Source organism: Mytilus edulis, chromosome 3 (genome assembly GCF_963676685.1).
Source record: "Mytilus edulis chromosome 3, xbMytEdul2.2, whole genome shotgun sequence".
Taxonomy (NCBI): domain Eukaryota; kingdom Metazoa; phylum Mollusca; class Bivalvia; order Mytilida; family Mytilidae; genus Mytilus; species Mytilus edulis.
In genome coordinates, this window is record NC_092346.1 from 69,622,908 (window position 1) to 69,638,175 (window position 15,268).

Here is a 15,268-nt window from a genome sequence, read left to right on the forward strand (position 1 = left end):
GTTTGGTGTGATTTTATGCGGACATATCTTATGAACACGGAAATTTTCTTGAGAAATTTAATATGTATTTTTGAATAACCTAATCAACAAAAATAAACAAAATGTCATCTCAGATAATTTAGTCGTAACAATGAATCCAGTAGCTCTCTTTAACACTACGACACCATTTAAGACATATTGTTTACCAATATAAAAATCATCAATAATATTGTTGATTTAAGACATATAGCAGAAGTATAAATATGGTTACAAGTAATCATTAGTTATAAGTGTTCTAAAACATATTTAATCAAATCTGCAACCTATATTCTTTTACAGTGATCTGATGCAAAGAAATTTGTTATGAGTGTATGTCATAGTTATACATGTTATATGATAGTAAAACAACTTACTTTAAGTATCCTAAGCACATTGTTCTTTCGTAGTCCTCTGGTAAGATATACTAGACCGTCCCAGTTGATACGATTATTCGATAGGTCAATACACTTCAGCGACATGTTTTCTTTAAATACATTCTCTAAAGCCAGGCTTCCTTCTATACCGAAGCCGTTCATGGATAAATTGAAATTTACTATTGAAGAGTTTTCCTTTAAAAATTGAAGTATACTAAATTATAATTGGTCAATGAGTGTCTTCCATTATAAAGCAAAACATAATTATGCAAAGGACCAAACCAATGTATGTTCCAAGCACTGTTCGTTTAATCAGCTATCCTTTTATTTGTATCTCACATTTGACCAGATATATTTCATTATAACTACTGCATGTGGATTTTTGTTTCATCATTTCATTTTAATAACTGCACGGAGGGTTGTATCTCATCATGTGTTTTTCGTATTTCTTGAAAACACATAAATATTGGAAAACAAGATGCAAAAATGTAACGACTGTTTATCGTTTCATTGACATATTTAGTAATGCTATTCCAGAAACTGATTCTAGTCAGTCAGAGCACCTTTAATTCTAGAAGTTGTATGGTCGGAGTAAGCTTCTTTCCAAAAAAAGATAGAATATCTAATCTAAGATGACAAGACACATCTCATAATTAAAGAAATACTGAAATTAACCACAGAGTAAAGTGACTTCGATAAGCGGTATATTACTGTTGCCTTTATTTGTCCGCTGTAGATTATGAAATGGCAAAAACTTAATTTTCCGTGTTAATTTTTCTTTACATGTGTGCATGCATTATATTATTACGTCAAACGTTATATTTCTTGTTGATTTCTTGTTGATAACCCTGAATTCGTCTACATATTAAATAGTATTTAGTTATGCAGAGTTATATTTTGTGTTATATTATTGACAAGCTTTTGACATCTAGTGAAGATGTAGAGGAAGTCTCTTTGTTTGCAGCACAATCAATATCTTGATGGAATGTTAGTTGTTTCTTTTTTCCCATTAGTTTCAAATAAAACATATATGTATGTACAAATAAGCAGTACTGCATGGTTTTTGGACTACAATTTAATTTTTAAAATGTCTAAAAGTAAAAGTACCTGTAAGCCTTTACATATTGCGAGAGCTCCCATGCGTCTAATATGATTCCAGCTTAAGTCTAATACTTCTAGTGTATCATTTATGGCTGAAATAATTAAAAATACAATACAAAAAAAAAACAAAGTTTATCATTACAATGTATATAATATTATATAATATAATAATATACAGATTGGATAGTATCAGTGGTATATACGTCAATCAGACAGCATACATTTATACATATACTAGTCATCAGTTACGCTCGAATCAAATTAGCTGGAAGGACAAATCAAAATCTGCAAAACTTCCTATTTGTTTTCAGTGGTATTTGAGATATGTTTCCACAAGTATGAATTCAATGTTATTGTAATGCTTCACAGAAAATAGACATCTGGTAACTAAACAAAACAGATTTAAAATTACATTAGTACATGCATTGATCATTTAATGAAAACATTGTCCTATTGATGAAAATGTTACAATTAGTTCTATAAATACTCACAAAGCGCTCTTCCGATATGCTGTGCTCCAGTAACGCCTATGTCGTTGTGACTAAGATTCATCCATATTATGGAAATGTTAGACTATAGAATATTAAACAAATAAAATGTTTTAACAAAATTTTCAATAGTCGTGTTGTATGAATATCTGTAACTTCAGTCATAGAACAGAACGTTTAGTCTATAAACGAAATATTTACCGAAAAGTATTATTTTGAGCTTAACTTGAATTGTTAATTTTAAATATTGTTAAAAAACCGACTCGAAAGAGTTCAAAGGTGTTATATCCACAAAAGTATATGAAACAGCTATGCGCATGTTAGCACATATCATGACATATGATAGGAAAATTAAATCTGGCAACAACGTTAAAGCAGGTAAAATTCAAGCCAGATGACTAGGTACGTGTTATGAAAAAGGTTAGTTTCCCAAAGAAAGGTTAATCTACAAAATATTTTACTTACTCGTATTGCTAAGCCTAAATGCTTCGCTCCATCGTCGCCAAATTTCGTACCTATATGTTGAAAAAAATTTGATGTCACAATTAAATTTTAGTAATGTTACAACCGTCATTCAATACTCATATGTTGTGTTTTTAACCTACATTTGTATATGCTAAATTCTTTAATGTCTGTTACTACATGAAGACAACTTAAGTAAATCTTATAAAATTCTGATACATTTGAATAAAATGGGTTGTGGAGAATACTAGTGTATCAATATGGTAACAATCAAACATCCCCATGTATGTGTAACAAGTGATTTTGTATAATTAGGGATTACATGTGGGTTAGAGTAGGGGTTAGGGTTATTATTAGTGAATAACCACTACAATCGTTGGTGATTAAATATAATTCCTATAAATCACTAGTGATTTTACAGTACTATAATTAAAAAAAGTATGATTTGTTTTACAAATTCATCTATTATACAAAGATAATTTGTTTGATATAATAAAATAAATCAAATATAGACAAATAAACCATCTGTCTTGTCCCATTATGGTTTAAGGATGTTTGCTTGTCATGTTTTAGAATTTTTGTCAGATTTTCGAAATCCTCTGTTTTTATCCATTTGAATGCCTTAAAATAATTTGCCAATGGACACCTTTTTTTCTTTTAATAAATCTTTAACATGTATAATTATAAGCCATCAGTAAAAGTCTTATAAAATCTTATTTATTTTTTAATAGTTTTTGAGAACTTTAACTGGTCAATGATAAAGCTATGAAAAATCAAGAGAGAACATATCTTTAAAATATCAACAACTGGGAGAGAAAACTCTATGCTCTGGCGCTGCTGGAATGTTAGAAATATAACGTTTACAATTATGAAGCTAAACTCATCTCTTTTGTCATATTCTGTTGTCAATTTCTAGATGAAAGCCAATATATGAGGTACTTATTTGTATCTGATAAAGCTTTTGGTTCAATTGGAAAGATGCGTTCAACATAGTCACAAAACTTTGAATAATTTTATGAGAGGACATCAGTCGCATATGAATAAGGGAACAGCACAGTTGGTCTTATTGGAAAGACGATAGTTTTTTTTTTAAACGCGCCTCCAAAGCGCTTGAAAAAATTATATTAAATAAGTAACCAAGCATCTAGATAATGCCCGTTTCAGAGAAAAAAAATCATGCAGCATTTTTACAACCTGTTCATGAATATGACATTTTAGTATCGCTTTTCCCCCTAATTCAGAAATAAGGAGATGTTGTACGATAGTCAATGAGACAACTATTAAAAAAAATAAAAAAAAAAACAATTAACATTTACAGGTAATTGCAAAGACTGAACATTAAAACAATGAGCAAAGCTTATACACTATAGTAAGTAACAAAAGGGAAAACACTATGTTCGGTCTTACTCAAGGTAAAACAACAAACAAGTAAATATCAATAATTGAAGACAACAACCAACGATAGTCAATGTATTACAGGTTTCTTCTCTGTGACAGACACAAAAGACGGCATTGTGGTCAATCATCTAACCTGCGACAGTGGTTTTACAACACAACATAAGAGCAAACTGAAAATATTAGGTATTGGCTATTTTCCAAACATAACCATGACATAACACTTTTTATCGCTCTTTTCCAAACCTGTTTATGGCCGTGAAATTTGATATCGATATTTAAGAGACCTGTCAAGGGCAATGAAATTTCTGAAACCTTTTAATAGCAACGAAATTTCTGAAACCTTTTAATAGCAATGACATTTTGTATCGATATTTAAAACACTAAATTATAGCAAGGACATTTTGGTATCTCTATATTCCAAAACTATTCATGTCAATACTATTTGATATCTATATTTTCATACTTGGTCATGGAATTGACATTTGGTAGCAATATTTACCAGACATGTTCATAGCAATGATATTTGGTATCGCTATATATATAAATTTTATTTTACTGATTTTGCCCATACCTGATAAATTTAGATGTGTTAGCCATGCATTGTTACTTATAGCTTCTTTCAACATTCCTGCACAGTTGACCGTCATTCTGTTGTTGGAAAGACTCTGTAAACAATGGAGAAATATGTTATAGTGCCTAAAAAACATAATCATTCGTTTTGATAATACACAAATATGTTAGACAGAATATCAGACCACATGAACAACGCGATCCTTCGAGGATATAAACATGCAAATAAAGGAAGAAAAATCCGAAGAGGAAAATGTTCAGATAGCCTGACCTGGATAAAGTCCCAAATGTGTTATACACATATAGTGTAATCATAACACTAAAACATGATAAGAGTTCTGGGCAATGAAGGTACATGTATATGTACACTGAAAGTAGTATTGTTTCTATGTCGACATTTCAATGTATACATGTATGCAGAACTTTGATATTGCATACTACTAGTATTTCAAACCCTGTTGTGACTTCCCCAGTAGTCTATCGATATCTAAAACCTTGAATAACGTTTACCATAAGCAATTTAATGGTCATTTGAACATGTGTATTACTTCAGCATTTGCAAATTGACATTTACTTGAAATCTTTGTAGAGCTTTCACCAAAAACTTAGGGAATTTTAACAAGAGTTGCAGAATATCAAATACTCGCTTTAATTTATAAAGCAGTGTGAAAATTTAACCTTATAAACAAATATATCTTACCAGGCTAGATATAACATTGTTGTAATTCAGTAGTTCTATCACATGCAACATCCCCTCTTCACTCATTCTGTTGTCTTCTATATCGACACTCTCCACCCTACTGTTATGCTAAAATACAGCATGATATCTTATTACATATTACAGTTACAGTTACATTTGCAATAAATGACAAAATTATATTGTTTTCGTTTGTTATACATTTCAGTTCTGATATATAATATTTACATTTTAAGTCTTATTTTCATTAGGACACGTCTTAAAATGCAACACTTCCAAAAGCATTGCAATAAATATGCATCTGAACATCAGCCTTTTGTGCTGAAAATTTAGCACTTTGTTAAAATGTAGTTCAATTGGAAATCTCTTTTTTATTCCGAATCACGTTGATAAAGATAGAAAATTGAATCACCGGATAAAATCTAAAGTAGCTAAACTAAAGAATATCTGACCAGTGTTCGAGTATAATTTGTCATAATAACGTACTACTGTATTAATAATAAGGTATCACTAATATGCACTTCTAAAGCCTGATCTAATGTTTTTGGTTTGCAATCATATTCAAGTGGAAACGCCTCTCTGACACTATCAAACGGTTATATAGCACGCAAGAGAATTTCAATTTGCTTGTTTATGTCGTGTTTTATTAAATTAATTACAAATGAAATCAAAGGTTATACTTGTCTAGCAAATTATGGTTTGAAGTTGGAATGTAGCATGGCATGAGATCCATATACTACATAATCATATAATGGGTTTGTTTATCTTATTTGAATCATACTATTTTTGTGGAAAAAGTCCATCCCCTTCCACTTCTAGAAAAAAATTAAATGAAGTTACATGTAGTAGCAAGATACCTACCAGAAGGCCGTACGCTAAAGCAATGACATCGTTAGTGTTAAGTCCAACATACTGAACGTTTATTTCGTGAGTCTGCAATTGTTCAAATATTTTACGAATGGGTGGATTTCCTAATTGTTCACATGCATGTATATAAGAATAATGGCCAATGTCTATATCTTCTTTCGCTTCATCTTCTGATTCACCTTCGTCTAGAAAATATTCATAAAAGCAAAATTAGTATTAGTTGTATAATTATGAATTCGTTTCTTGCTTTCTATAAACTTGATGTATTTGATTGTCTACCCTAGCTTAATGTAGTGTAACATAAAGTAAATGAAAAAAAAATATCAAATGTGGTTTTGAATAACCGGTTTAAATGTTAAATTAAAATTGATCTGAAATTAAAAAAACAACAAGAATGTGTCCCCAGTACATGGATGCCCCATCCGCACCATCATTTTCTATGTTCAGTGGACCGTGAAAATGGTAAGAAATCTCTAAGTTGGCATTAGAATTAGAAAGATCATATCATGGGAACATGTGTACTAAGTGTCAAGTTGATTGGACTTCAACTTCATCAAAAACTACCTCGACCAAAAACTGTAACCTGAAGCGGGACAGTCGGACGGACGGACGAACGGATGCACAGACCAGAAAAAAACATGCTCATAAATGGGGCCATAAAAAGATCATACACGATTTTCTCAAACCGAAAACGGGTATTTAAAATAGATAGACACGAGCCTCGATTTAAGCTGGCGGAAACGTTGGTGCACTTTAAGTTTTCATTTTGAATATACATATTCATGTCGTCTATTGTATTCACCAGTTGTAGTAAAGTTCATTGGTACTTTCAAACCAAGATTAGATAATGTAAAATGCTTCTAAACAAAAGTAGACCGATGGTTATCTATGATGGCTGTTAAAAAATCCAATCAGTTCAAGTACTTGCAGATAGTAAAGGTTTCACACAGAACATCTGCGATGTCTCGAAATGTGCCACTAAACAAAATCAATCTCATGATTTACTTCCAAATGAAATGGCTAAATTAAAAGTAAAACAGAAATCATCATCAGTTTATTAAATAGTATGAAATTCAAAACAGTGTAGCTGTGGCCATTGATTGACACATTAAAATCATTCATTGACTGGGACAATTTAGGTGAACGTTTGTATGTAACGACCAATGCTCACGATGTACTTTTTAAAGACACTTAAACTATGGGGTCACCAAAGGTTCTCAACACCTAAAAAAAGTAATTCGAAAAATTAATCAGAAATAACACGATATTTTGATTTATATCAATTATATAAATCAAAACACAAAGGTTATTCCTGATTAATTTTTCGAATTATTTTATAATTAAAGGCGTTAAGAAACCTTTGTTGACCCCACAGTTTAAATGTCTATCGTAGGTACGTCATGAACAGTGGTTGTTACAGACAAACGTTCACGTAAATTGACCCAGTCAATGGATGATTTTGATGGGTCAATCAATGGCCACAGCTACACTGTTTTGAATTTCATACTAAAATTGCATTTTGTACATGGTTTGCCATCCCGCTGAATCTGAGATTGATTCTAGTGGAAACATTCAAAACTAAATAGTATGAAATTCAAAACAGTGTAGCTGTGGCCATTGATTGACACATTAAAATCATTCATTGACTGGGACAATTTAGGTGAACGTTTGTATGTAACGACCAATGCTCACTATGTACTTTTTAAAGACACTTAAACTATGGGGTCACCAAAGGTTCTCAACACCTAAATAAAGTAATTCGAAAATTTAATCAGAAATAACACGATATTTTGATTTATATCAATTATATGAATCAAAACACAAAGGTTATTCCTGATTAATTTTTCGAATTATTTTATAATTAAAGGCGTTAAGAAACCTTTGTTGACCCCACAGTTTAAATGTCTATCGTAGGTACGTCATGAACAGTGGTTGTTACAGACAAACGTTCACGTAAATTGTCCCAGTCAATGGATGCTTTTGATGGGTCAATCAATGGCCACAGCTACACTGTTTTGAATTTCATACTAAAGTGTTAATCAAATAAAAATTAAAAATTCCTAGCTTGCTAACTATTTAAATTTCGGGTAACATTTTTATTGGTTAAGTATCCACCTTATGCTCCTAAACTTTAGGATTGATTTTCGTTCTAACTTTTATTCAAGCGCCACAGATGAGTGTTATACAGATGAAACATCTAGCCTAGCAAATTATAAGAATGTTTTTTTCTGATAATAAAAACAAGAAGATGTGGTATGATTGCCAATGAGACAACTCTCCACAAGAGACCAAACGACACAAAAATAAACAACTAAAGGTCACCGTACGGCCTTCAACAATGGTCAAAGCTCATACCGCTTTCTGAAACTCAGTTTCTTTTCAAGAACACGAAAACAAATTTGCTGTCACAATATATATATATAGAGACTTTAGTTTGAATTTCACTTTACATGGAAAAGAAGGATTTAATATTGTAAAGAAATCTTAGGCATTGTAGTCAGACTAATTAGTTATTATAACATTTCTGATTAATATATGTATATCATGCGGAAATTGACGATAAATAGAACGTCAATTAAATACATTTAATCTCTAAGCAATACACAATCAGCTATAATATACTTATCGGGTAAATAAACATCTAAAATGAAATGTCAAGATTAACAATCTTTTAATCTTAATTGTCGTCTTTTTTAAATATTTAATGAAAATATAACTAATTTCTTTTTAAACAAAAACAAGCAATGTTAAACTATTTATTAATTTTTTATCAAATTAATATCAAGTGTATCCAAATTAAGTATAAATTGATTCTTACAAGTTTTTACTGGAATGTATTCCTGTTGAAATAGTTTTTTGTGTGTTGAAAATGCCATCAACTTTTGAATTTCCATCGCTGTGACAGGACTCGCAATTTTTCGTTTTCTCGCTGTTTTCACGGTCTTGTTTTTAGATTTTTTCAGTGTGGCTCGGAATATAGAACCATCTTCGTTCAAAATTTCTGACTTCTTTTTCCCCGTTTTAGATTTTTGAATACTAGCGACTACTTGTCTTTCGAAACGATCGTCCAATTCCTTTTGTATTTCCTTTGATTTACGTTTTCGTTTCGATTGACCTCGAATTAAACGAGTTGATTCATTCTTTAAGTTTCGTGGATTGTAGATTCTTGGAAACTGTAGATATTCAAATTTGTTTACAGATGTCTGAACTGATTTGTCCTCAAGCTTTGGACGTCTTTTGTCAACTTCTTTTCCGTCTACCGGAGTAAATATACTGGTATTATCAATACCCGAAGTGCAGATGTCTCCTTTTAGAATACACTTTTGTTTCGAATTATAATCATAACTTCCATTTGATGTTAATTGCGTATGTTGCGTTTGTTGCTTGTTTATAGCTTTAAGTCCATTTTTTTCTTTCACACCAATCACCACATTTGAAATCCCAGAATACTGGTTGGAATATGTAAATTCTCCAGATTTACTTTTATCTTTTTTACTCCGGTTTTTACTTTTGACATTACTTGACTTTAATAAAACAACGTCATCCAAACATGGTATTTGTTCTGGCTTTGGTCTGGTTATATAATTCTTCATAACATCATCGTCCTTATAAAAGAATTTGTTTAAAGACTGATTATTTGTTATATTCCGTGAACTAAATGCTAATGTATTCATACCGTATGTTTTGCCTGTAGCTGAATGTTTTAAATAGACAGATTTTGTTGTTGTTTTGTGTTTAGGGTGGTCAGGTGTTTGACCACGGTCACCTAATTTTATGGTCGTACTAAGTTGAGGTTTGATGCATGTTGTAACATCATTCGTGATAATTGAATTCGATTCCTGTTTGTTAGTATTGGTCCTGACAATATCGTTAATGGCGGGGTTAGGAGTGAATATTTTCTGTTTGCTATCACTCTCTTTTATAGATAGTTCTGTATTTGATCTGTCAATACACATTTTACTGTTTAATTTATCAAATCTATATAGGTGATTGTTACCTGAAACAGGCGGATTTTCACATTTGTTTCCTGACGTTACGTTTATATCATCCGGAACATATGTCTTTTCTCTACCGAACTGATTCAACGTTGCATTCATATTATCTCTGTGTTCATATGGGCTATGAACATCAACCGTTGATGTGGTAAAATCAAGTGTGCTGGAACTACTGAACACGTTGTTTTCAGAAAATGATTCGTACATGTATAGGGTATTCTCGTCACTTAAAATATCTGAGAATGGACATGAATGTTTTGTGCTTTGCGACAGAGACTTGTGATCCTCTTCCAATTCATTCAGCATAATTTCTCTCTTTGGACTATTCCTATCTGGCAAAGTGGTAGTTTGTCTATTTCTCTTTGATTTCACGCTAGCACTTTCAATTCTATTCAGTTTATTTATCCTGAGCATTTTATTTGATGAAGTAGTTTCGTTTTCAACATATTAATCATTGCTCTCATAAGACATCATTCTATTGCATTGGTCATTTCCGTTGTTATATATGTTACCTCCCATTGTTTTGCATACGTGTTTTTGTATAATTGTTTCCTCATATCAAGAATTAAAGAGATCTCAAACGTATAAAAAACTGTTAAAAATGTCCGTAGTCTTTTTTCTTCAAATTGAAGTTTTTACATTTTATTCAGCTGTGTAGTTGATTTCACTCTTCTGTCGTATGATTATAATCATTTTGTGGTTCGATCTGTGCTAAATACTGAGCTTTTTTCATGCATATATTCACTAATTGTGGTTTCATCTGTTGATGATAATTTAAATTCAAATTCAAATTATTTTATTCAAGAAAACTCACAAAGAGCATAATTTATCCACTTTCGCTTTATTTAAAAAACGTTACTAACATCGGAATTGTCGATATTATTTTGTTTTTTTCACTGCACTTTAAAAAAAAGAGATTTGAATTGAATTTCTATAGAATTTAACTAAAACTTTCTTCCATTAAAAAGTATTCCTCTTATCGTCGTTAGCTCTTGCATGTTTGATGTTCTGATGCCTGATTTTCTTGTCACTGTACAGCGTGTCTTCTTCTATACACATGTCATCTTACAATATCTTACAGAACAATGTGTGTTCCTTTTTCATGAAAAACTTAATATTTCTTTTTTTAATCCAAATTGTGTTTGATGGTTAATAATACACAGCTGTTTCTCGATCTGTCTTATTCAACGGTAAAAAGACGCTTGGGAAATGTTTTTATAATATAGCGTTTCTCCATTTGAAAACCCATGTCTTTGTAGATATTCATATTTTATTTATGCAATATATATTGTCCACATTGCATTTTTGATATGTAAGCTATATTGAAGTAATTGAGTCTATAGGGTTATGTCAATTTATCACGCGATATGAAAAAATAACATATATGCTATCAAATACAACAATACAACAAAATTTAACCATATTTAATTTCACATTACTTTTTTTTATTATTATTATTTTTTTTTTTTTTATTTATTATTATTAATTTCACATTACTATTAATTTCTGTAGATTCAATCATAAAGCATATTCAATTAGCATTAAAATAAAGAACTGTCTTAGCACCCAATTATATCACCCAAAGGTCATTAATTCCTTTTAACCTAGTAGATTTCGCAACGAAGTAGACCGATTCCGTAGAAACGAACATAATTTGTGTCTCCCTTATATAAATTCCTAATATTAAAATGTAATTCACAGAAGTATTACACAAAAGTTATGTGCTTATTTGAAAAAATAAGTATATGTTATTTTATCTCCGGAAAGGTCATGTCAAGTTTTGGAATCGGGCCATTGTTCAAACGCTTATACTACAAACATATACATACATACAGAATTGACGCTAAAAGTTAAGAAGTATCATGGTTTAAAATTAGAAAAAATGGATTTAAAAAAAACAAGTATTTCAACTTTCATCTTACATCAATATTGATTAACGCATTATTATTAAATAGGTTTATATCAATTATTCAATTATGTTAACCTCTCATGCATAATTGATAAGTTCCATTATAGTATTAAGACAACTGGTTACAGTTTCTTAACTAATTGTTTGCTTCTATAAATGCCTAACTCTACCGAAATATATTGATTTGCTGATGATTGCTGTAAATTTTTATAACAAAAATATATGGAAAGTGGAACAGTCCACAATGCCATGATACTTGCAATTATTCAATATCTTTAAGAATCATTAAGCATCCAGACTCTCTGTGTTTTATAGACCCCCGCTACATAATGACCTCCAATATAAATACTTTATTTTTCAAGCCGATAACGTTCTTCTCAGTAAAGAATTATACGAACCCATCTTAAACTTATATATTGAATGAATGTAAAACTTTTTTCCAGTGTTGATTTCGGCAATCCAACAGTTATATAGTATTACAACGAGTACCAGCTGTGCATCGCTCCCAAGTTTGGTATTAAACTAAGATATATATATAGACAACAGAAAGTGTTACCAGAAAAGATTGAGACTTTCCTTGTTTTAGTATGTATGTATGTGTAGGAGTAATAACTGGTTCGTTTCTAAAAATCCTTTCAGCTAAATTTATCTTGAAGTGAAAATTACTGTTAAAGTATTGTACTGTCAAATAACTAGTTGAATATTACATCTACCCTTAACTTATACTGTCACAACAAGTTTGACAGTAGATATCATGCTTCCACAACCCCGCTTGTATATAGTTCGGAATCATCTTACTGTAATGGCCACAAAAGGTCCATTCATTGAAGTATACGTAGATTAAATAACACATAGTGCTCAAACCCTAGGTCTAGAATCTCCGCTCTAAATAAACCATGTGTTTGGACACGATGTTCTCAATTATGAATATTGGTCAACATATAGGAAGAAAACTAACGAACTTGTAAAAACAATTAAAATCATTTGAAAAAAAAAGCTTTAAATTCCAAACGATACACTCTCATAAACACTAGGTGAGGAATGCATCCTAATAAAATGAGATGCGAGAGTCCATCATGGTGAAGGTATCGATTATTGAAAGCCAAACAATTGGTTGATTGATTGTTTGTTGGTTGCTTAACATCCGGCAAATATTGCATGCATGTTCGTGACGATTATCTGCAGTTTAAGAACTATGTCCTTTGTAGAAAATTGATGCACAAAAAGGATAAAAAAAAAATATTTGAAAATTTTCTCTCTGAATATTCATCAACAAACATGGTGGATATCCGTATACTTTGTCACCTAAATGACGTCAGTTTATACATAACATGATAGTCTTCTTTAGATATGTTTTATAAGTTTTCTTTTCGTTAAAAAGAAAAAAAAAATTATTTCTAATGAAGAGCTTACCTCTTTTGTGACAAATCCAACATCTACAACTACTAGTATTTGCCATTATCATTTATTGGCCATTTTTGGAAAAAATCTCGATTTCCGAACCGGAACTCACTAAAACTTTTTATTATTTCCATGCATTATTAAGCTGAAGATTCTGTTTATCATTATTGTACATATATCTAATGAGCCTTGCTGATTGATTTTGATCTTTTAATGATAAACTTGCTTCATTATTTTCCTGTCGCCATTTTTACTATGTTATGTCATGTGAAACAGTTCACATTTTTTGCAAGTTAATAGCTTTTGAAAAAATAAATCAAATTAAAAAGACATTAGGAAGAAAAAAATGTTTAAATGTGATATATATATATTGGGGGTGTGTTAATATGAAATTTATATTTAAAAACGGATACAATATTAATATTGTTGTTAGATTTTACTAACATTGTTTCATAGTTTTTATCCGCAGTTGAATTTAAATCAATTTTTACAAATTGGTTATTTTTGGAAGAAAATTACAGTTATATATGCATGTAAATACACCCATATTCTGTGTTGATCTGCTACATGTCTGCTTTCCAGTCTAGCTTATATCAATAGAACATTGTCAATCCGTTAAAGGTAGGTGTAATTGAAACAAATACAAAAATTGAATTGTCAATGATTTATTGATGTTGTAAAATAGTCTTTAAATGGCCACATTTTCACATGGTTTTGTAGGCGGGTCTGGTGTACTGAATGTATCTAAGTAAATATAATTCTTTATAGATGCTGTTTGAATTTGTTAACACGGGAAAAATCATTATCAAAAGACCTACGAATCACAATAGATGTCGAATTGAAACTCGATGTTACCGGTATAGCTATTTCAAGGATTTTACTATTATAAAATAAACTTTTATTCTTTACAATAAACTCATCATACAAATGTAGATACCAGGATTAAAATTTTATATTTACGCCAGACGCGCGATTTCTCTACTACAGACTCATCAGTGACGCTCGAATCAAAATATGTTTAAAAGGCCAAATAAAATATGAAGTTGAAGAGCATTGGGGACCAAAAATTCCTAAAAGTTTTGCCAAATACAGCTAAGGTCATCTATAATTCCTGAGGTAGAAATATTAGTTTTTATCATTTCATCCATTTTCTACAAATGATAATACATGTGCATCATTCATGTTGAATGTATATCATACCAGTTTTCGGTTGTTTCTTTATTTTAGTTTCTGGTCTTTCATAATAACACTCTCATATTTATGAAATGTATCCCTGATGGCGATAGAAGACATATTAGCTTTTCTGGCGTTCCTGAGAAATATAAATCCCCAAAAGCGACATGCCTATTTAGAAAGTGTGGTTTGCTTTTCAAGCATTGTTCGCCGGTGGAATTTAATGGTTTTTACACTGATATGATGTATAGCATACATTTAGCCGTCTCAAATTCTCCGTTGATAATTTGAAAGAACAAACCTCTCAACTCGCCCGGAGAAAGTTGATAAAAGATAGTTGTCTTCTATTCTCATACGGTCCCTAAAAGTTATATACATGTAGCTCCTTCTCTGGAACTGAATTTTAATGTGCGTATACTATTGTTATGCGTTTACTTTTTTACGTTGGCTAGAGGTATAGGGGAGGGTTGAGATCTCATAAACATGTTTAACCCCGCCGCAAATTTGCGCCTGTCCTAAGTCAGGAGCCTCTGGCCTTTGTTAGTCTTGTATGATTTTTAATTTTAGTTTCTTGTGTATAATTTGGAGTTTAGTATGACGTCTTTTATCACTGTACTAGTATACATATTTTTTAGGGGGCAAGCTGAAGGACGCCTACGGGTGCGGGAGTTTCTCGCTTCATTGAAGACCCATTGGTGGCCTTCGGCTGTTGTCTGCTCTATGGTCGGGTTGTTGTCGCTTTGACACATTCCCTATTTCCTTTCTCAATTTTATTTTTATGATAATTATATTCAAGCATTTTTTATTTGAGCGTT

General features: G+C 31.1%; 1 protein-coding gene across 2 annotated transcripts in view; it reads right to left on the bottom strand.

The window, feature by feature from the left end:
* The window catches only part of LOC139517275 (leucine-rich repeat-containing protein 74A-like), a 35,440-nt gene extending 21,904 nt beyond the window's left edge, over window positions 1-13,536 (bottom strand). For both annotated transcript variants that reach the window (XM_071308172.1, XM_071308171.1), the window contains exons 1-8: window positions 13,293-13,536; window positions 5,970-6,160; window positions 5,112-5,219; window positions 4,413-4,506; window positions 2,447-2,496; window positions 1,985-2,066; window positions 1,500-1,585; window positions 393-587 (exon numbers count right to left, since the gene is read on the bottom strand). In XM_071308172.1, the coding sequence (XP_071164273.1) occupies window positions 393-587; window positions 1,500-1,585; window positions 1,985-2,066; window positions 2,447-2,496; window positions 4,413-4,506; window positions 5,112-5,219; window positions 5,970-6,160; window positions 13,293-13,344 (858 nt within the window). In that variant the 5' untranslated portion in view covers window positions 13,345-13,536. The remainder of the gene's footprint in view (window positions 1-392; window positions 588-1,499; window positions 1,586-1,984; window positions 2,067-2,446; window positions 2,497-4,412; window positions 4,507-5,111; window positions 5,220-5,969; window positions 6,161-13,292) is intronic.
* Window positions 13,537-15,268: the final 1,732 nt, after the last annotated feature.